Source organism: Excalfactoria chinensis, chromosome 4, assembly GCF_039878825.1.
Source record: "Excalfactoria chinensis isolate bCotChi1 chromosome 4, bCotChi1.hap2, whole genome shotgun sequence".
NCBI classification, from domain to species: Eukaryota; Metazoa; Chordata; class Aves; order Galliformes; family Phasianidae; genus Excalfactoria; species Excalfactoria chinensis.
In genome coordinates this window covers 7862504-7885036 of record NC_092828.1, presented here as the reverse complement: position 1 = coordinate 7885036, position 22533 = coordinate 7862504, and the positions used below count along the sequence as shown (strand labels likewise).

General features: G+C 46.9%; 1 protein-coding gene across 3 annotated transcripts in view; it reads left to right on the top strand.

Moving 5' to 3' along the window:
* The window catches only part of MXD4 (MAX dimerization protein 4), a 36761-nt gene extending 15136 nt beyond the window's left edge, over positions 1-21625 (top strand). For 2 of the 3 annotated variants that reach the window (XM_072335688.1, XM_072335687.1), the window contains exons 4-6: positions 14733-14847; positions 17807-17966; positions 18806-21625. In XM_072335688.1, coding sequence (XP_072191789.1) covers positions 14733-14847; positions 17807-17966; positions 18806-18954 — 424 coding nt within the window. In that variant the 3' untranslated portion in view covers positions 18955-21625. The remainder of the gene's footprint in view (positions 1-14732; positions 14848-17806; positions 17967-18805) is intronic. The other variant, XM_072335686.1, reaches the window with a different exon arrangement.
* Positions 21626-22533: the final 908 nt, after the last annotated feature.

Here is a 22533-nt window from a genome sequence, read left to right as displayed (position 1 = left end):
TTGCAGGAGAGTGGATTAATGTCTCCCAGGCATGTTCTGAGCACAGAGTGTGTGGTGACCCAGTGTCCTTGGTTGGGGTTGACACTGAGGTACCAGCTTAGTCTGCAGGAGGTGATGCTCTTTTGTGGGGTTCTTGTTCCATCCTCTCCTCTGCATGCTGTGTTGGCACCTCTAGCTCTACTTTAGTCCCCTTTCCATGGGATGTTTATGCTGTTGGAGTCCTGAGTGCAGCGTGGTCTGGTCCCAAATTGAAAGCAGTGCTTTCCGAATGGAGCAACACACACTTTCCTGTTGCAGGTCATGCCACCTTCTCCTTTTGGTGTCCGTTGGCAAACACTTGGGTATAACAGCCCACGGCTTAGATTGGCTGCACAGAATTCCTTCACAGATGAATTAATTCCCGGTCTGTTTCTCTCCTCACCACACGTGGTAGCACAGCGTGCCATGGAGCGTGCAGCTGTGGGCCTGGAAGCTCTGCTCAGCCATTGGATTGTAACTGTAAAAAAGGCATAATGCTCTTCCTTCACAGCAGTTTAATTGGAGCCTTTTTTGAAAAACAAACCAAACAAACACCAAAAGCCCCACACATTTCATCTGGTTAAAACTGACTTTTCTTGTCCTAAAAAGTGCATCTCACAAGAACGGATGAGATTTTCCCTTTTTTGTCTCTCTTTGCCTCCTTTTGGAAGGAGGGGGTTGTGCTGGGCTTTCGTGGTGTGTTCTGAGATGGAAACTGCATCTGCGGAGCTGTGTGCATCCTGCTGGATCAGAGCGCGCTGGCTCTCTGGCTAGTTTTACTCGTTGAGCCTAGCTTATGTTACACAACTTTTTCTCTATATAAATTAGCATAACTAATTATGTAGCGTGTGGAGATCGACGTAGCTGATACAGAAGAGGTGTGGGCTTGGATGCGTGTACATGAGGTCATCTGTCGCAATGTTTCTAACTTTAATAACTCTAGTCACAGGCTGCCTGCCCTACATTAAGAAAACCTGAGCTAAGCTTTACCTTACAGCGAGAAAGCAGAAGGTTCAGAGGAAAGATTAACGCCTAACAAATTTACCTGCCTTTGTTTTGTGGATCCTTCCATTCAGATAACTGAATGAAGATACAGGATGCTGAATGAGGGGCCTGCCTGGCATGTAGCTGCTGTCAAAACTCAGCAGTTGCCTTTTAAAGTCAGGAGGACCGGCAGTGTTTGCAGGTATCAGTTGTGCTGACACTGTGTGTTGTACGTACCAAGCAGCTGGTATTTACAAACATATAGGTAGCAAACCCTCTAATTCCCCTAAGAAAGCTGCCTTCATCCTGATAGGTAAGTGATGTTGTGTTGACTGCTGAAATGAGCAGTGTGGGTGGAGCAAATAATTTCTCGTAGGGAAATTTGGGAGCTGGTTGTGTATGTTTGGCTGGAAGCACCTATTGGGTTTAGCTGCTAACAGGTATTTGAAATAAGCTGTCAGGTGTCTTGGTTCCCATTGCATGCATTTACATACTCAAATGGCAAATGGGTCCAAGATTCAAGCTGTTGTTTTTTCTTTCTATTACCAGATAATTTCAGAACACTGTAAGAAATTAGGGCTGAATCTTGCGAGGAAGGAAGAAGCAGGAAAGGGGGAGAGTTGCGAAGAGCCATTCCGTACCTTGCCATCTCAAAATGGATCGCTTTCATATTATGCACAACTGCTCCCTGTCTGGCGCAGTCAGTCAGCTTTGTGCCATTCAATGGAAAAGGAAATAGAACGGAAATGGTATTACAAACAAGGCACTGCATGTGCTGTGGCAAACTACGTCTAAGCTTTCAGGCAGGGCTGTCAGATATCAGTAACTGCACTGTCCCATGGCACCAGGTTGGGTCATTGTTTTGGGGAAGAAATATTACAGAAGTGCTGCTGAACTTGGAATTCACGGTAGTCTTGGAACGGACCATTTTTAATTACAGCTGGAGTATTTAATTCTTCCCCTGTATTTGTTTATATGTGCACCTACAATCTTTTCTACCCACCTCTAATTACAAGGTTTCAGCGGCAGAGTTTGGGACGTTCAGCAGGACGTTTGGGGACGCGTGTTGTTAATTAGCTCAGGGTTATTTCTTTTGTTCTTCTCCTTTGGTGTTTTCACTTGGGGCCAGAGCCAGTCTTGAGCTGGCTAGAGCAGGCACTGCTGTCTCTGGCAGGGACAAGAAGCACCCAGCTGCCTCGCTGAAGGCATCTCAAGTGTCTGCACTAATAAAGCCAGCAAAGCCCACCTCATCCTTCCCATAAAAGCCAATTAGCTTTGCTCGTGCATGCTCAAGCTGCCACCATTGGCTACTCTAGGACGGTCCTGAAGCTTCAGTACATTCAGGTTGGACATTAGGAAAAGTTGATTCTCAGAAAGAACGATGAGGCGTAGGAACAGGCTGCCCAGGGCAGTGGGGGAATCACTGACCCTGGAGGTGGCACTTGAGGAACGTGGGTTTGTGAGCATGGCAGGGACGGTGTGATGGTTGGACTAGATGATCTTGGAGGTCTTTTCTAACCTTAATGTTTCTATGATACAGTCCAGGAAGTGTCAGCACAAGCAAAGATGGAAGTAAGAAGTAGCACTGAACTCGCATTTCTAGTGCTTAAATTCCCAGTCAGAGCTTCCTGCTTCTGAGACTGAGAAGGTGGTTGATAGGTGCCTACATGGAGAGATGGGTGCTGCAGAGGTGTGGTGTGAGCAGTAGTTTCTTGTGGTGGGTGTTTCATGCCTGTGATGCCCGGTGGAGTTCCTGTGGCATTTGTTAGGCTAGAGGTGGCCTTTGGGGTTGAATTGGGGACCTGATGTTTCCTTTCCATTTGGATGTGGAGGTACAGCAGACAGTCAAGTGACAGCCACAGCTATCTGTTATTCCAGGGACTCTGGCCTCACACTCCGCATTTACCTTCATGGAGGAAGAACGGCCATTTAATTCTTCTGTCTGCCACACGAAGACCTTACACTGTGTGTGAAGCCAACGCGTGGCTTTAATTTAGCTAAAACAATTCAGCTTGACGTGCCTCTCGATTAATTTGACATCATCCAGCAATGTAAAAAATATATATAGAAATCTTGAACACGTTTCTCCCTGCATTTGACATGTGTATAAAATAACCAGGTCTGCAGGGAGGTATGAAGTGAGGCAGGAGGAGCTCACTGGGCCTTGTGCTGCGCTCCCCTCAGTGCTGTGCTGCAGCTCCACTCCTCTGTGCCTCTCTGAGCGCTGTACCCCCCACCCTTCCCTTTTCATTTCTTTAATTTTTTTGCAGATCCTTCCTGTTGGCAGCTGTCCTGAGACATGATGTTCTTGCTTAGCATTTTGATGTGGGGAAACAGTCTGATAATTGAAGAACAACCCCCCCGGTCATAACAGAGCTTTTCCTCATTTTGGTAAATGCAGTTCTCTTCACCCCATGCTCTGCAGTTCCTCGACGAATTCCTTACAGGAGCGTGGGGAAAGGCAGTGAAATGGAAGCAGAACTGCAGACGTGAGGCAGGAGGCTTGGATTTGCTGAGCAGGAGGGAATATTGTGTTCCACTGCTGCCAAAGAACAGAGAGCATTGCCCTGGTGTACAGATGGAGTTGTCATCCACTCTTGGGGTTCCTGAGGGAGTGTGTGTGTGTGTGTGTGTGTGTGTGTGTGTGTGTGTGTGTGTGTGTGCAGCTGGTGTCACTTCAGGTGGGAAGTAAAGCTGCTCAGTAGTGGGATGGGCTGATCTTGCAGTGGCAGTTGCCTTACCTGATTTGGTCTGTCGCTGTTCTGAGGTAACAAACTCCAAATCTGAAGTCTCCCTGCAGAGTAATCTAAGAAACACGAGTGCTGGAATGACAGATTGGAGAGGTCTCATTTAGGAGGACCACTCAGTTGCAGTGTGTGCACTTTAAGGTGTGAAACAAAGAAGTGTGAGGCTGGAGGAACAAAGCAGTTAATGAATGTAGTGAGAACACAGTTGACGTCTTTTTTGTAGACCCTACCTTCAGGTATGTACAGATGTATTTCCACCACAAGCATTGTTTGTCTGCCTGTGTTAGGTAGGTGCACTGTGATGCTGCCCGTTGTGCTGTGTGGTGCCTCCCACTACTGCTCAAAAGCGTTTGGGAGGTAAATGTTAAAAGATAATGAGTAGATAACAGAGCTAAAAATAGGAGACATTTGAAACAGAAATTCTCCTTCTGTAGGTGTAAGGATTACTCACACTTGTTTGACATTGAGTTTGAAGGTTTCAAATGCAGAAAGCTGCTTTCTGTAGATGAGCAAAACCTGAAGGTTACAATGCTAAATCTAGGTTGAAATCACTCCCGTTTTGTTTGCAGAGGAAAAAACAAATCTCTGCAAGGGTGAAACCTTTCAGCAGTTACCATTATGATGGATCTCTGTTGCCTCACACTCTTGCAAGGTCAGAGATTTTACTGCCTCTGGTCAGAGGATGGGGAATCCTGTACGTGCGACTCTGAGATGGTCACCATCCAGGAAAGACAAATGGGATCCAGCTGCCACTGTTAGACTGTGATGCTTTTGGGAGTCCCTCTAAAGCTAGTAAATTCTGATGGACTTTTTCTGAGAAGCACAGCTCAGATTTCTGCATGCTTCAGTTACTTATCTCTGAGACCTGAGACGGCGAAGGGCTGTTAAACCCCGTGGCTGCCATTCAATAAGAGCAGTGTAAAACAGAGGCGAGGCCCAGCTGCTGGGAGCAGCAGTGCGGGCACACAGGAAGAGGTGAGGGCAGTCAGATGCCTGTCTTCAGGTCCTGAGGCTGAGCCTGGGGCTGTGATTCCCCACCAGGCAGAGCCACTGTGTCTTGCCTGCCCCTAGGCCTTGCTCATGCAGCTAACTGCTGTGCATGACTGCGTGCTGCTCACCCTGTCCATGGGAGGAACAGTCTTAGTTGGAAACCAGGCAGTTCATTCGGATGTTGTCCTCTATGGGGCTGGCCTACAGAGCGTGGCATTGGAGGGCAGACAGCACTGTCACATCACACACACTTCCCTGACAGCTCACAGTGGCAAGAGGAGGACTTGAGTGGGAGGTGATGGAGGAATTAGATGGTTGCAGGCACTAACTGCACCATAAGGATTTTATGTCTTCTGCTGGCCAGAATAAAACGTGCCTCTGGGGCCCTCAGCAGTCTGCCTGCTGCCATGAGAGGTGCTCTGGCCTCCCCAGCCCACCCTCCAGTGGCAACCAGAGTGCGGAGAGCTTTGGAAGTTTGCTTGTGGTAACCCTGAGAGATGAAGGAATGTTGATGTAGTCTGATGCTAATGATAATGGTGCTGTGATAATTCAGGACAGGGAGAGGCTGGGGGGACAGGCAAAGGAGAAAGAAGGGAAGAGGGCAAGATGGACAGCAGGGCCTGCCAGGTATCCTCTCGTCAGCAGCCAGAGCCTCCTGCTCCCAAAGCAGGCAGGTTCACCTGTCCCCAGCTAGCCTCTGCATGCTGCTGCCAACACATGTGCCTGGCCAAAGATTTATACATCTGTGGCATTGCAGGTATTTCCTTCAACTTATGCTTGCTAAATGGTGTAGGAATAGGCCTGGTACATGAGCGTATTCCAAAACGGGAACGAGCTGCAACTTTTGGAAGGAAAAAAAGCAAAGTTAAAGGTGTGGGGTCTTGGCTCAGCCAGTGGGCTGAAGTGGCACTAAGTGAAAGTAAACAATGCACTATGAATGCTGCAGTGTGCACTGCTGTAGAGGGACACAGAGAACGTAAATATTTTTCAGCATGAAAACATGCAGAAAACATTGAGTTGGGAAGCAGTAAGCCTTGTGACGGGCAGCTTTCTTCTGTCTTCTGTGGTGTAAGAGTTAGGACTCATTCCTGACCACTGCTCACATGCAGACTTGTTGATGGCCGTGTTCAGAGCAGCATGAGCTCTTTTAAGGGTAATGATTACAAGAAATACTTGCAGACATTGCCTTTGTATGGAAGTGATGTCCCTGTTCATTGCAGGGGAATTGGAGTAGATGACCTTTAAAGGTCTCTTCCAATTCAGATGGTTCTGTGATTCTATTCAGACACCACTGAAGCACCCAAAGACCATTGACCTCGCTGCTGGAACTATCTGGTCAGTTTCAGTTTGGTGAAACAGAGGCACAAAAGCATTCAGGACACTGAAAATGCAGGTGGAACTTCGAAACTCCTGGTACTTGCTAAAGTAGGCTGTTGTGCTGATTCATAGAATCATAGGGTGGCCTGGGTTGAAAAGGACCACAGTGATCATCCAGTTTCAACTCCCTGCAATGTGCAGGGTCACCAACCAGCAGACCAGGCTGCCCAGAGCCACATCCAGCCTGGCCTTGAATGTCTGCAGGGATGGGGCATCCACAGCCTCCTTGGGCAACCTGTTCCAGCGCATCACCACCCTCTGTGTAAAAAACTTCCTCCTAATATCTAACCTAAACCTCCTCCGTCTCAGTTTAAAACCATTCCCCCTTGTCCTATTGCTATCCACCCTCATAAACAGCTGTTCCCCCTCCTGTCTGTATGCTCCCTTCATGTACTGGAAGGCCACAGTGAGGTCTCCCCAGAGCCTTCTCTTCTCCAAGCTAAATATGCCCAGTTCCCTCAACTCTTCTTCACAGGAGAAGTGCTCCAGCCCTCTGATCATCTCTTCTGGAGCTCTGTGTCTTGTTCTGGTGTCCCCAGCCCTGATGCAGTACTGCAGATGGGGCCTCACAAGAGCTGAGCAGAGGGGGACAATCACCTCCCTCTCCCCGCTGGCCACCCATTTTTTAACACAGCCCAGAACACAGTTGGCCTTCTGGGCTGCAAGTGCACACTGCTGGATCTGTCTGTGTCACTGATGAAGATGCTGAAGAGCACCAGTCCCAAGACCGACCCCTGAGTGACACCACTTGTGACTGGCCTCCACCCTGACACAGAGCCATTGATCACAGCCCTTTGGCTGCGTCCAGCCAGCCGGTTCCTAATCCATCCAACAGTCCATCCTTCAGATCCACACCTCTCCAATGTAGAGAGATTGTTGGGCTGTTGCATTGAAGTCCCTCTGATCAGGCACTCGCAGGTTTTTCCATCTGCTTCCACTGTACCTTCCATGCTGAATTTAGATGCAGAGACCTATGGGGGGCATTAGACAAAGGCAGAACAACACGATTTGGAACAAACCTGTGAATCTTCACCTGCAGCACAAATTCCAGCATTTTGTTGTTAGCTCAAAGACAATCACATCTACTAACGCTGATTCATTTGCTTGCTTTGTTTCTCCCTTGTATAATAACAACCAGGGGAGTTTGCTGTGAGGGCGCTGCTGAATTCTCTGTTTTTGACTGCGAGGCGCTCAGCTGTGAGCAAATATTTCACACAACTCAAGGCAATCGGAACGTCCAAGTGCGGCACGCTGGGTGCCTCGCCATGGTACAGTGCTTTAATACTAAGAGGTTTGCTTTCCTTTTCACTAAAGTAAATTTGTTGTGTAGATGAAGTAGATTGTGCAGCTCGAATATGAGCCTCTATTGAAAAACCTGGTATATGTTCAAGGTATCCTGTGTAGAGTGAAAAGTAAGTGTTGAAAGTGTTTCTGGCTGAAATAAATATGGAAAATACGGCAAAGGCAGGATTTTGTACTTGAGTGGAGGGCTGTTAGCTTGTGTTGGGCTTGATCTTGTTCTGAAGATGCTCTGAATTCTGCCTGGACCATTAATAGAAAGGTTTCTTCAGAAGCACTTTGCTATAATGGAGTTGTCAATACAATCTCTCTAAATGCCTGTGCAAACAAATACGTTTTAGTTGGTACAGGATCATCTTTGGTAGCTTATTAAAAGCACCGCAGAGCTGTAAGTACATCATTCCTGACACTTGGGGAAAAGTGTTATCTTAAGGAGGAGGAAGGCAGGTGTGCCTGAATACCAGCTCATGCTACGCAGTGTGGTAAGTAGCCATGTGTGTATCTACACTGTATGTATGTACGGTGGTACCCAGGAGTATAGAAAATAACATGCAGACATTTTGCTTTTAAGGCTGTTTGTAGCAAAACTCTGTCACCGCTCAGACATGATTATGCATAAAAATAAAAAGAGATGGAGCTCTTGTAGGAAACAGGAGGGGGACGGGCTCTTAAAACTAAAAGGGGGTGATTTTGGTTAGATGTTAGGAAGAAGTTCTTCACTCGGAGGGCATGAGGCCCTGCCACAGCTGCCCAGAGAGCTGTGCTGCCCCATCCCTGGAGGTGCTCAAGGTTGACCCTGGGCAGCCTGAGCTGGTGGGGGCACCCAGCCCATGGCAGGGGGTGGGAGTGGGTGGGCTGTGAGGCTGGCGTCTCTAGAAACAGCTCTCGATAGGGGTTTGAACAGCAGTGCTGTCTGTATTCATCGGGATCAGAATGGGTCACAAAAGATCCTCATGTGCTGACTCTAAAACTTTGCCGCTCCCCGTACAGGTGGTGGCTTTTCATAATTAAAACTGTGAAGAGTCTTCCTGTAAAAGCACGGTGCTTTGCGACTACGGTTGGCGAGCTCACTTCTGTGTTTCACACCAAATTTCTTGTCTGGTGGGCAGATAGAATCCCTTTTCTTAAGGAAGCAAACCCTGTGGTTCACTGCAGGGGTCTCTGAGCTGATGTTACGGGCTCAACCCAAACCCCCCCGATTCACCTGGAGAACATCTGACTCCAGAAGTGACTTGTTGGCGCAGGGATCCTTCTCTGACTTGACCCTAGGTACGTTATTAATCCAGATCACTTAGTCATTCTGCAACAATGAAACGTTTAGTAACTGCTCTATATTTAAACTTGTGTATATTAACTTCATTGCACAGCACAGGACCGGGATAGGTTTAAATGTGGACAAAAATGCGGAACACGATAGGAGGAATCTGAAATGCTTCAGTCCGGTTTGTAAGAATGTTACACCTCCTGGATTTAGTTCGGAATTTCTGCTCAGGTTACCCCTAACAGTTTTCTGCTTTAAGAAACTGTTTGTATTAAAAACTCTGGGGGTTTTCCTTGTGAGGTGGGACAGGACTTACTTTCTGGCAGGCTCCGAAGCTGTCAGTTTCTTGGATTGAAATAGATGAAGTGCAGAAATGATGAGTTTTATTGGTTTTTTGTTTTAATTTTTGCACCTACTTCAAATCTATCTGTTGTTTTCAGTAGTGCAGCTTCTAATGGCTGCATCTGGAACGTCACTTCAGTGTTTGATCTGTAGTGTCCTTTTATTTGCAAAACATCTCCACGTAAATATATTTAGCAATTGGTTTAGGAGTGTGTCAACCTCCTGTAGACACAGCTAGTTCACTAGACTAAATTTGGGACTTCTGAAATACAGACGCGTGTTCAGCCATGCAAGCATTTTTAGCACTGAAAACATCTTGCAGAAGGCACAGCTCGGGCCTTCTTGTGATGCAAGCACTGTTTCATGCCCATACATGCTTTCAGATCCTGGCTGCACACACCTCCCAGTTTGGCTGGGACAACAGGGTGTCCTGGCTGGGCAATCTACAGGTAGGGGTCAGTAGGAATGGAGCAGACAGGGCTGTTCTGGGACTTCCCATGGGACATCAGGCTTTGCTGGTCCAGTCGGCTCTCCCCTTTTACAGACAGAACTGAGCCAACACAAGAATGTGTACGTGTGAGAGAGTCACTCTTCTAACTTGGAGAGGCCATGAACTGAAGTCTTGATGCGCAAGGTGGAATTCGAGCTGTATATGTTCAGCTCTGTGCTCTTGTCTGTGACTGCTGAGGGATCAATGGATGAGCGTTGCCATTTTGATGCTTTCCACAGGCACTGAGCAGCACAATGTCAACAGTGGGAACTGCTGCTGCTGTCTTTGAGTGCAGCCTGGAGGGCATGCCTGCCCCGTGCTTCCTATCACAGATGTGTGCAGGGCTGTCAGCAGCTCTGTCTGTGCGGGTTTCCCCACCAAGGCGGTGAGATACATGCATGCTTGGACGTGGCAGCCTTTTTCACTGCCACCCTGTAAGCTGTCACGAGTGTCCGTGCCATGTAATTTCACTTAGGCCGGGCTGAGGCGTGCCACAGGGAGGTAGAGCAGCTTGCTTTGGACATGCATTGCCAAAGGAAAGCTTCGCCTTTCCTGATGACTTGGTGCAGATCAATGGGTTAAACAACAGACCCCGATTTAGGTCTCTTGATTTGTACTTGTGTGGTTTAGGAGACGTACCTTCGCCGCCACCAGAGAGCTGTGCAGCTGCTGCCTGAGCGGCAGCTCTTTGCTGTTTGCTGCCTACTTTTTAACTGTCTGCAGGCTATTTCTATCTGCTGCGCTGCGTCTAAAAAAGCTACCGAGAGCTCCCATGGAAAGCCTGTAGGTGGATCAGGTCACTCCTCAATCGTACAGCACCGTATTGCATAAGATGGGTAAGATGGGAAGGACCTCTGAAACTCTGTGTTTTTGTCAAGGTGAATCTTGAAAACCTGCAGCAGTGGCACTTGTGCAGCCTTTCTGGGCAACCTGTTCTGCACGTGCACTGCCTTCAGAGTCAATTTGTTAACTAATGTCCATCATATACCTCACAGCCATTGCCTCTTGTTTGGTTCTTTGGCCTTACCGAGGAGTATTTTGTTCCCATTGCAACCACCCGTCAAGAAGTTATAGGAATTTCTTGGAATTGTTGCAGTTTTCTTGGTGTTGAGATTATCCATTGTGAACAACAGGCTTTTTGTTCTTTTTTTCCCCCCCCTCTGCAACATAGCATTCCATTTCTTGGTGTAAAATACATTTGCATCCAGAATTTCATACCTATGGGGAAGCTTCCTGACTGTTATTGAATAGGTTAGTTTATGCAGTTTGGAGATGGGTTAGAGTCAGAGATCCTCACGTGCTTTCACACAGCAGCCTGTCTAGAAGGAGTGATAAACCTGAGCTCCTCCAGCCAGTGTGGATCCTGCCTTTCTGTGGGGTCTGTGGACTGCAGACACTGGCCTTCAAGTGAACTTCTCATTGTGTGGGGGAATCTCCGGCACTGCTGGGCATGGCATCCTGTCTGGACACCTAGGCTTGGTGCCTTGAGGTAGGCCTCTCGTGTGTCCCTCTGGCTTGGCAGGTTCATTTGGCTGTTGTACTTAGTACTTAGCAGGTGTTGCCCCATGCTGCTTTCAGAGGTTCTTTGCCAGTTCAGGGGAGCCCCAGTTGGTGGCTGTTATAGTGGCTGTCAAAATGTGATTGCCATTTCTATCAACCACCCACCTGCTGTAGGACAGCTGCCCCAGGGGAGCCATGACTAGTGCAGAGGGGCTATGGCTCCCTTTTATTAAGCATTAGTAGAGCTAGAATGTACATTACAGGACCATGTGGTACACTCACTCATGAGGAAAAGACTGAGGGTGCTCAGAGAGCTGTAACACCTCTGCTATGAAGAAAGGCTGAGGGAGTTGGGCTTTTTCAGCCTGGAGAAGAGAAGGCTTCAGGAAGACCTCATTGCAGCCTTCCAGAACTTAATGGGAGCTTAGGAACAGGAGGGAGACTGATATTTTACAGTTTGGTAGTGATAGAGTCATAGAGTCATTAAGGTTGGAAAAGACATCCAAGGTCATTTAGTTCAACTGAGAACCCAGCCCCATCCCCTCCATGTCCACTGACCACATCCCTCAGTGCCATCTCTGCCCTTTTCTTGGGCACCTCCAGGGATGGTGACTCCACCACCTTTGTGGGCAGCCTGTTCCAATGCCTCACCATCTTTCTGAGAAGAAATTAGGAGGAATTTCTGTACTAAGAGTGTGGTGAGGCACTGGCACAGCTGCCCAGAGAGCTGTGGGTGCCCCATCCCTGGAGGTGCTCGAGGCCGGGTTGGCCGTGGGCAGCTTGAGCCGGTGTGGGGCACCCAGCCCATGGCAGGGCTTGGGACTGGATGGGCTTTGAGTTCCCAGCCCAGCCCATGCCATCCTGTGATCCTGTGGTGATTCCAATCCTGACCATCTGAGCTATCTTCATCTTGAGGCAGAAAAGCACACGCAGTGTCTGAGGTGGGTCTCCTGGCTGCTCTCTCTCAGCACCTCACTCCCTCCTCACAGCTCAAGTGTGCAGATTTTTGGAGGCTTGTTACAGATCCTTGTGGGATCAATTGAGGAGCAGCAGTGAGTGGAATATTTCTGTGTGCCTACATGAGCGGGGAAAAGCGTGTGCTTTTCTAGGCAGCGGCCTACCCGCCTGACATCCTGCGTGGTGTGGGCGAAGGTGTCATGTTAGGAGCCGGAGCAGCGTAATTACTGCGCTGAGCCGCATCGCAGGCACTGAGACTTCCTCAGCTCCTCTGGGACCAGGCAGCTTTCTGCTTATTTTCGAGGTGGAGTTCGTGGCCTGATGTACAGAACACAAAGAGCTCAGGCTGTGATCACCTCTGCGGCCGCCTCCTGGGTGCCTCCCATCGGCTGAGGAGGAAGAGCTGTGGTTCCCTGCAGTCAGGGAGAAGTCAGTGCTGACTGATCCTGCCTGTGACAGGTTACCTGCTGTGCAGTTGCAGTTCCTTGCTGCTGCTGTGATCTGTTACTGCAACACGCCAGCAGTGTTTTCTTACATTCTTAGAGGGGTTTTTTCTTCCCAAGACATGTAAACTGAAAAGTGAGGGGTATTTACTGTAGTGACTGTGATGGGGTGGAGTTTCTGTGTTCGTGATCCAGGCCATTGATGATGCTCTTGTGTTACAATACGTGAATTAGCCACATAAACGTCCCTTATTTATGTAAAGACTCGAGTAAAAGAATGAAAGAAAACATCCCCTTGTTTACACACGCAATAAAGGATGAAGTTGGAGTGGGTGTTTCAGCAAGGTGTGTTTATGAGTGCTGTCGGCTGTTAGCGTAGGGAATGTTACAAGGCATTACTATTATTATTTTTAATATCGAGCTCCTTTTAATTATTCTCATTGATCAGTTAAAATATTCCTATTAACTTCATCATGTGCTCTTTGTGGCACTGCTGTAAAGTCCTGCTTTGCCTGGTTTGCATAGGACATAAAAGAGCAGTGCTCCAGCCGTGCTCACCGCCTCACCCACTGGATGCATCTCTGCCCATTCCCCCAGCAGATGCTAACAAGTGCACTAAGCCCTTATTGAGACCCTGCGGTAAGCAGACTGCCTTCAAATAGCAACAGAGGCAGATAAGTTGGGTATGGAGCCTGGCTTCCATTAACGTATTTCAAGATGAATATTAAGTAGACCTTAGATTAACAGTGCTGTGTATTCGTTATAATACTTCTAATTACAGCAAGCAATCGTTCTGTTCTGTGTGTTTAACTGTCTGTTCACCACGTGGATACTCTTCTTGTCCTCTTCTTTGCCATGTCCTCCTTTATCCTCAGTCCCCACTTCCCTGCCAGCTGTCTAAATAGAGTTGCATCCAAGAGATGAGCGTTTTGTTGTTAGGTGCAGAGCCTTGAATCCAAACCAAACCCCAGCCCTGAACAAAGAATATGGCGTCTGTTCTCTCTTGAGTCATACTTCCACCAATAGCCCTTTTCTCCTAAGTGACTTGAAGAAAGCATTAACAATTCTACAGAAATGCTCTTTGAATTCATACCTAATTCACCACTAAGACACGTGTTGGTGTGTCGTCATTCCAGCACTGAATTTCCATTAGGCTTCATTTTCCTTTTTTCTCCCCCATTCATCCTCAGGTGTTTGCATTGCAGCACTCATTCCAGATACGACGTCATTTGTCATTCAGCGTACACTGAATCCTCTTCAGTTGCATTTCAGATACTGATTCTTGTTCTGAGCATCCTGACCAGGAGCATTCCATTTCCTGCACAGTTTGTTTCCTTCATGCAGCATATAGCAGATTGGAAACAGATAATTATTCATGTCACACTTGTGATCCGCTTCGCTTATTATTAGTGCTGTGTGGGGGCTGTAGGCAGGCTCCAGATCATTGCTTTGTTCGGTCTGGGCTGGTGGAAAGAAAATGGTACAGATGTTGCTCACGTAAATGCATCTATTTCCATCATGTAAGACTGAAAGATGCAACGTTCTTTGGTTTGCTGCTGCCTTGCTTTGGGCAGTTACAGTAGAGTTGCATGAGGTGTTGTATTGCAAGTGCCTCCTTAAAGAAATGCCAAAGGTTTGGAAACCAGCTGGCTGTAGAAATGCCACTTTGCTTATCTTCATTCTTTACCAATGGATTTGATGCCATTAATACCAGAGAGAGGTTGTTGGGAGTGGTAACGGTATCACTTGAGTGAGAGCGATGGACCCGATACTGCTGGAGCTCATTGGTGTTTTGCTCCTTCATAGAGGGCTGTGGGTCCGTGCATGGACAGGAGCAAGAAAGGTCTGCGGTGAGGGCTGAGAGGTACAGCTGGAAGCAGCCATGCCTTGCAGCACAGAAGGACAGCCATCGCGTTGGGCAGGGGGAGCTGCGGTGTGCAGCCTCTGCTCCCTCCCACAGGCTGGATTACCACACAGGCTGGGGCAAAGTCTCTGCTTTTCTTCTTTATTCAAGCACAGATTCAACGTGCAGCCTTGGTTGAGTTCCTTTCTCTGGGTGTGCTCCCCCTTCCTTAGGTTGGGAATAACAAGACTAAGCAAACGGCTTTGAAATATAGGTATGAAAATAGCGTATGAATGTGCCAAGTAGCATTACTACATTTCAAGTGACCTTTTGGTCTGAAACTTTGCCAAGGGAAGGGGAGAGGAAGCCACTGTTGAATCGAGTTTTGCAGAGAGATCCTGCAAACAGATGGTGTTTGCATATAGGATGTGCTATTCGAGTGCAACTTTACTACAACACTCTTCATTTTTAATAATTGCAGACGGGCAAAACTCCGACTATATTTGGAACAGCTAAAACAGCTTGTGCCTCTTGGGCCGGACAGCACCAGACACACCACTCTAAGCCTGTTGAAAAGAGCTAAGATGCATATCAAGGTAAAAACATTCATCCGTATCTTTATCTTTTTAAAGCCTGATCTTCCAGAATGTGTATCCATAGAGAGGAGTCTGAATTTTCACACAAAGATCTGTATCCATATGTCTGATCTTCTGGCTCTATTGGTCTGTATTAGAAGCAGGGTTTTTACTCAGGGTATCAAGTTGGGTTTCTTTATGTGCTTTGCAGCCTTGGATATATGAAATGGTTTTGTGATTATTAATGGTTCTCACTGTATTAAAACATACGTATGTCATGGGTGTTATTTGATGAATGTACTTATTTCTTAAGGGCTGAGCAAAGTAACATTGTCCTGCACTGATTTCAATGTAAAAAACACCAATAACTGGTGATGAAATAACTAACGGAGTCGAAGGGATTGTAGCTCCTAATGAGTCTCACCCTCATCCCATACCCCAACAACCAGATCGTGGAGCATGTGCCCGTCACTTCAAAGAAACCAACAAGAACATCATCTCCTGGTAGCTGCCGCTCCCTTTGCACGCTTTGTGTGAGCAGCACCTGAGCCGCCAGCTGAAAACCAAAACGAAACCTCAGCTGTGCTTTAGCAACAGTACAGGTTAGACGTGTGCACAGGCAGCACAAAGGGGATCCCTCCTCAGCCCTCCTCTTTCCTAAGACAGCGCGGTTTCACTCTCGTCATTTTCAGGGCAATGGAAATGCAGATAGAGGATGATAAGTATTTAAATGTATTAAGTATTTAAATGCAGGAGGTTAAAGAACAGGTTTCTGATGCCGTGTCCAGGACTGTAGTTACTGTCTGGCATTTTCTCAGTGTTAGGGGAAAAGAAAGGAAGGTAAAAAGCCTCGTGAGGGGCTGAATGCTGCCAGTGAGCTGGGGATATTTTGGAGAGCAGCCTGCTGCTGCACAGCAATGACATTCAGTGCAACTGCAGAAATGGCTGCAATTTGTACCAAGCATTACGGATGAATTTAAGCAAAGCCATTCTTGTAAACAAGGTTACTGAGCTCCTGCTTCAGCTCTTGTAAGCACGTTTACCCCAGCTGAGCGACCCCAGTTTTGACCATTGGAGATTTTGGCTGCTTGTTTATAATTCAGGCTAAGGCGCATGAAAGGCACTGCGTGTGGTTTTTGTCTCAGGCTGCCCCCCTATCATGGGCTTATGCATACGAATTGAAAGACTGCTTTTACAAGTGGCAAGTGTGAGAGATCAGCCGCGCAGTTAACAGTTCAGCTGCTGATAACAAAGCTGGGAATGGATTCTCCCCCCATCCATGGTGCAGGGTACCCAGTACTCCTCAAAAGTGAAACTGAAGTTTCGTTTTCCTTTTGAGATTCGAACCGAACCCACCTCCACTGTTCTGATGCCCGATTGCTCCCCTCCGTCATGTCTGCAGGCTTTCAGGCAGCCACCTCCCTGCTGCACTGCCACAGCAGGCACTGCCCCGGCCCTTCCAACGCAGCTATTAGCTCTGAACTTTTCACACGCACACCCATGCACTGAAACTTGCCCTGAGAGATCAGACAGTTTTGGGTCTCCTGGATATGAATCACCGAGTTCGTTCCCAAAATAGTTGTTAGAGTTTGGGACCTCGGCCAGGAAAATACAGGAAAAGGAAATGTGATCAATTGGGCGCATGTGGTGTGCTGTGCACATGGATGTACTTACCCAAGTGCTTATTGTAACATCGTGTTCCTGCGCATGGTGCATATCTGAGTACCGTGTGGCCTGGGAGAGGGCTTACAGTGAGGCCACAGCAGTTAGGTTTCATTCAGGTGGGAAGCTGCCGAGTTGAGTAATAGCAGCTATATTTTTGGGGCTGCATTAGAACGGCAGAATCTTTGCAGTCACTTGCCTTGTGGTTTGTTGTGTGCTGTCCCACCCCACTCCCCTCTAGAAAACCACACATAGGTCCATTCAGATGGTAGGGAAGAGTCAGCAGCAGCTGTTTTCACTCCCAATACGTCTCCTAAGTCTCAGTGGTCATGTAAACACTGCTCAAAGAGAAATTTGCTGTAGCTTATGAGTGCTTTTTCTGCCAGAACCTGTAATTTACTTCATCACTTAGATAAGAAGAATTGCCTTTTGTGTGCATGTGTTTTGTTTGTAGCTCCTGCTTTTGATCCAGTCGTACCCATCTACTTTCTTCTCTAGTTATGTAGTCCGTTTTTGAACATAGCTATCAGTGATTGGAAAAGCACTCAGCTGAAATCTGAAAAGAGAATATCCCTGCTGTTCCCTTTGTATCAGCACTGCATTGCCTTTTACGCAGTGTGAGGTATTCTTTTTCTTTCCAAAACCAACGCCTTATTTTATTCACGTAACAGGAAAGATTTGGGGCTGATTCATGAAAGGACCCATTCACAGGTTGTTTGCTGAGAAGTATTGGATTAATAGTGCTGATTTTGTAGGGGGTTATCATAGAGTTATCAGAGAGGTGCTAGGAAAGAGAAATGCAAGAATGAAGGGAATAGTTGGTAAATTCCTCCCACTTCATATATATAAAGTAATACTGGAGTATTGATAACAAAGCACTCTTAAATGGTAGACATTCCCATAGCAAGGAGCACTGAGGAGCCTGTGAGGGTTCCTTTATGGTGATAACTCTTGTTTCACCTAAAGAGCCATAAAATTCTGCTTGAGACCGGGGCCGTGCTGCAGTTACCAAACGTGGTGACAGTTTTGACTGACAAAACGATTTAAATGTTCCCCAGAACCAAGGCAACAAACATTCAGTCTTAGCCGAGAAGCTTTTGCTGGTGGCAAAAAGGGTCCGTGAGGCATTTTTTCTTTCACTGTGAAACCAATTCGCTTCTGGACCGGCCAGCTGAAATTGGATGGAGCTCTACAGGGTGGTAACAGAAATAGTTTTGTCTTGGTCATCAATTCGTGCTCTAAGAGAACTGATTAGAGAAGATCTTAAGCTACTGATGCTTAAGAGTAAGTTGTCTTACTGATATTCTCTCTCTTTAAGAAATTGGAAGAACAGGACCGGAAAGCTCTGAATATTAAAGAACAATTACAGCGGGAACACCGCTACCTCAAACGCAGATTGGAGCAGCTCTCCGTGCAGGGCATGGAGCGCATCCGCACTGACAGCATGGGATCAACAATATCCACTGACTCTGAACAAGGTAACTGTGCAGGGGCTGCCCAGAGGGGCCTGCAGCTGCGGGAAGGAGGGGGAAGCAGGGAAGCCAAAAATCTCTGTTCTTCTAAACACAGCTTAGAGCTAAGATCAAGTTTTCAACAAAACCCAGACAAAACTGTTCCATTACGCAGTGTACAGAGTGAAAAACAACGGCGTCTTTTGCATATTCTTTGCATAACAGTTATTTGCCTTAATCCATTTGCATGAATAAATTGATTTCACATCATTTCTCATGAAATTTTACAACATTTTCAGTGCAGCGATCACCCAGTGATCCATTTGGTTTTCATTTAAGAGTGAGCTCTCGGAGCTCCCCGTCACCATTTCTTACCTGCTGATGAGCAGCGTGCCCGTGAGTGAGAGCTCACACACGCAGCCCTTGTCGGGGCCCACAGGAGGTGGAGCTGCTGGTCACAGTGCAGCTCCTGGAGGACAGATGGCTGCTCTGCAGTCACTGCGGGCCGACACCTGCACCGGTGGAGCTGCCGCCTGTGGTGCTACAGCTCAGAGCCCAGAGGGTTCGGGCTTTCTTGGTTCGTCTTTTAAGATCAGCATCCACAAACAGGTTGGAACGGTTCTGGGACAGCATTTGGCGCTGATGTCACGCTGTGTATTTGTGTAGGTGAGGACAGAAGGGATTTTAATTCTCAGGTGGACACGGTGCTGCCTACCTCAGGAGCTGCTGTCGCAGGTTTCTTTTAATTAGAGAGGATGAATGATTCGGGTTCCACCTGAGCGTTGGGTTCCACAGGCAGCGCTGGCCCCTGCTGACTTGTTAGAGGCGCTGCGTTCCTGACAGTGTGCTTCTTCTGTTTCCTTTAGAAGTAGACATTGAAGGAATGGAGTTTACACCCGGTGAAATGGACAGTGTTGGAAGTGCCAGTGATGCTGAAGACCACTACAGTTTGCAAAGCGGCTCGAGCGATGGAGGTTACACACATTCCCGCAGACTGAATGCCAGGCTCTCATAGTGCCTGAGTTACCAGTTCGACTCAGGACCATCTGACTGAAAGCACTTATATATGAATATTCCAGAGGTGTCAACTGCCACTCTTCCGGGAAACCCCAACCACAGTCCTCTGACATGGAGGTTTCTTACCCACGGTTCCCTGCACTGTAACCACAATATTAGATATTGTAAATCATGGGTTTGCTGCAGAGAACTGTGGTTAGGTACAGTTGTGACTTAAAGCTAGCTTGATGTAGCTCTACCGCAAATTAAAGAAAAGAAATTGTCATTCCATTCAAGAAGTATTAAATTCAAACTGTTGGAAGCATGGCCTAAGGAGGTTTGACAGTTATTTTTGATTTTGCAGAAACCATTTTCAGACACGGAAGCGTAACCAGAAACGACCACGCGTTACCGATTGAGAGATACAGAAACCTAAAACTCCTTTTTGTGGTATTTTTACACGGGGGAAAAAAAAAAGAAAGAAATGGCACCCTGTATAGCAGGCTCTGTTGTATCCATTCTTTCAGCAGTTGTTGTTTGGGGAAAGCAGGCGGATAAACCTTCCAGTGGCAGATGATCTTTAGAAAAGGTCGTATTTCCAAGTCACTACTGTACTTCAAAACGGGGGAAAAGCCAGCTCTAGCAATGACTTCATGTGGGATGATCTCAACTTTCTTCTGCTTTTTTGTATTCAGTATCCAACCAGCAGCAAACCGTTCCATCCACGTTAACAGGAGGAACAGGGAGCAGCACTGCGGTTCGGACCTGTTACTGTGGGATGGATGACATTGAAGCATTTCAGTGTTTTTGGTGGGTTTTTTTCTTCATTTCTTTGCCTGACAAGTGCAGACCTCAAGCGATGCAGGTTGTGACGGCTCCTCTTCCCTTGCAAGGAAAGGAAATCTCTGTTTGCTTGTATTTTGTTTCTTTTTACACACGTCGATACAATTGTATGGAAGGCATGGCTTAAGATTCCAGTATTCAGCTAGAAGATAATTAATCCTTTTTTTTCTTTTGCACACTATAATTGCATTTTCTATTCTTTTAAAAAGTGCAAAAAATGTAAATGTATGCTGTAAAACAGCAAAGTTTATTTAGCACTCATCCAGCTGTTCAGAACATATTTACCCCAATTATAGCAATACTACGGAGATGTATTTTAATACAACTTCTGCTTAGTGAAGTCATTAGAGCTTGGCTTGCCGGGTAAGAAAAAACGGACCAGTCTTTGCATTACCTGTTTAAAGGAGGTCTTTTAAAAAAAAATAAAAGAAAAAAAAAAGAAAAAAAAAAAAAAGAAAAAAAGAAAAAAAAAAAAAAAGAGAAAAAAGCTATAAACACTTTTAGGGAAGTGATTTTAGCAAGTGTAGTCTATATTTCCTGTAAGAGATTTTGTATTATATTTTCCTAAATGTTCTCATTTACTTGTATAGGGAGGGGAATGGTACAGACCCAGACCAGAGTCTCAGGGACTCTTCACCTTTGTCATATTGTGCCTTGGTGACCATTTATGTATGCCTCTCCTTTTCATTGTTTAAAGGACAACTAAGCTTTGTTTCCAGACCCTCCGTTTGAATGGTCAGTTGTCCACCTTCCTACCGATGAAGTAGAGAGGTGTGTTTATATCTTCACCCTCTCGCAACTGATTCAGTGTGGCTTTAAGTAAAATCCTACACTTAGGTTTCGGTGCGAGGGTTAATGGTATAAGCCCTCCCTTCGATTCTTCAGCACCCAAATCTATATTTTGTTAGCTTATAAAGTCAGGGTCTCCGTGAGACCAGTGCTCAGTGGCTGGGGAAACACAAATGTACTGTGTGAGGCTATGGGATGTCCAAGTGTGGTGCCATTTTTAGCATTCAGATGCAAGACCTCATGACACGCTGACCATGATGATCAAAAACAAAGATTCAGTTGTTCTTTCAACGCCTGACATACGTGTCCTCCCTTCGGCTCTTAACAACACCGAGTAGAAATACGAATACATTTTGTGGCAGCTTACAGATCCTTGTTTGCACTCTCGCTTTACCGCTTGGAACTTGCCAACAAGGAAAACGTATATGTTTAATTTACATAACCTAACGGATGGCCACCCCTACTTTGGCTCTGGGGAGGGGCATAAGGTTATCAACTCTGGCAGCTGAATAAGAAAACAATTAACCTTTTCTGTGATGCAGGTTTTGGTATTGTGTTGTATACACCTTGCGTTTTACTAAACTCCTCGTTGTTGGGGAAAGCACACAGCAATATCCTCATTGTGTGTAGCTGACAAGCAGCAGAAATTACTAGCTCCTTTGGTGCATATGTAACTGATTTCCAAATCATGGAAAAAACAAACAAACAAACCAACAAAACTAAGAGTTTACTTTAACACACGACTGTTAACAGGAAAAAAAAAGCAACCCAGGCTAGTATGTTGTTGCTGTTCATTTATTCTATAATGAACACGCTCATGAATTGTAAAGTGTTTCCTTTCGTGACAAGCAGCTCTTGCACAGAACCTCCTGATGAAAAGAGATTCGAAACTTCCAGAAGGAAAGACGAGACTTTAAATTGAACATTATTGTACCTTAGGTCAACCTGAAATTTTCCTTTTCAAGATGAATGTGCTAACTTAATGAGTTCTTCCACGCTGGGTATCCATGGCTTTGTAGATCTTATATTTTCAATAAAAATTACTCGAATAATCTTGAGTGGAAACAAAAAGAGGTTTATTTGTTTTTACTGTTCCAGTTGTTACAGCGGGGGCCGTTATCCCAGTTAAAGAGACCCACCTGATGCGCTCTCCTTCCCACCCTAAAGCGGTGCTTCCTCCAGACGTAGCCCCGTCCCTGCAGGCGGTGCAGGACAGCGGCTGGAAGCCCCAGAGCTGCTCCAGGTGCTGGGTTTGCTGCCATTTGGGCTGGCAGGTTCCTTCCAGAGCGCGTCTCACGGCGCTGTGTCCGTGGCGGTGGCACCGCGGGACGTGTCACAAGGGATGGGCATGGTGTCCTGCTTTTGTTCATTTTCAAGTTGAATCTTTGCGTGTGTGTTTTGTGTGCGTGCATACATGCATTGGTGTGCAACAACATACATGCGTGCAACTACCTGTAGCCACAGCATTCATTGCTTGCTGCAATTAATTAATGCTGCTTGCTCCGAGATTAAACACTGCGACTGCGCTGGCAGTTCTGCTGCGCTGTGCCATGACCGTGCTTTGGGCAGATGAGACCCAGCTCTATGTCCATATTTCTTCCTCCGTGTTAGCACACAAGGAAGGAATGAGCAGAGAACAGATGATGGCTGCCGGCCGTTCCTCTGTGCGCAGAGCTCTGCAGACATGAAGCCAACACAAAGGGCTTTCTGCAGTGTGTGGAGGCCTGGCCTTGGGGCTGGCCCTTCACTGGCTCCCAGGGCAGCACTGTGAGTGCGTTGGTGCCATCACAGCCTACATCCAGACGGTTGACTCTTCTGCAAATCCTCAGCTGCAAGTAGGAGGATGAATACGCCTTCATGCCCATCCCGGCTCTGCTGAACTGCAGCCTCCACTCCCCAGAGAGGCGATTATTGCACCACGTTGCCCCCTTCCTCGCTCAATGGCGACTGTCTGTGAAGTGGTTTT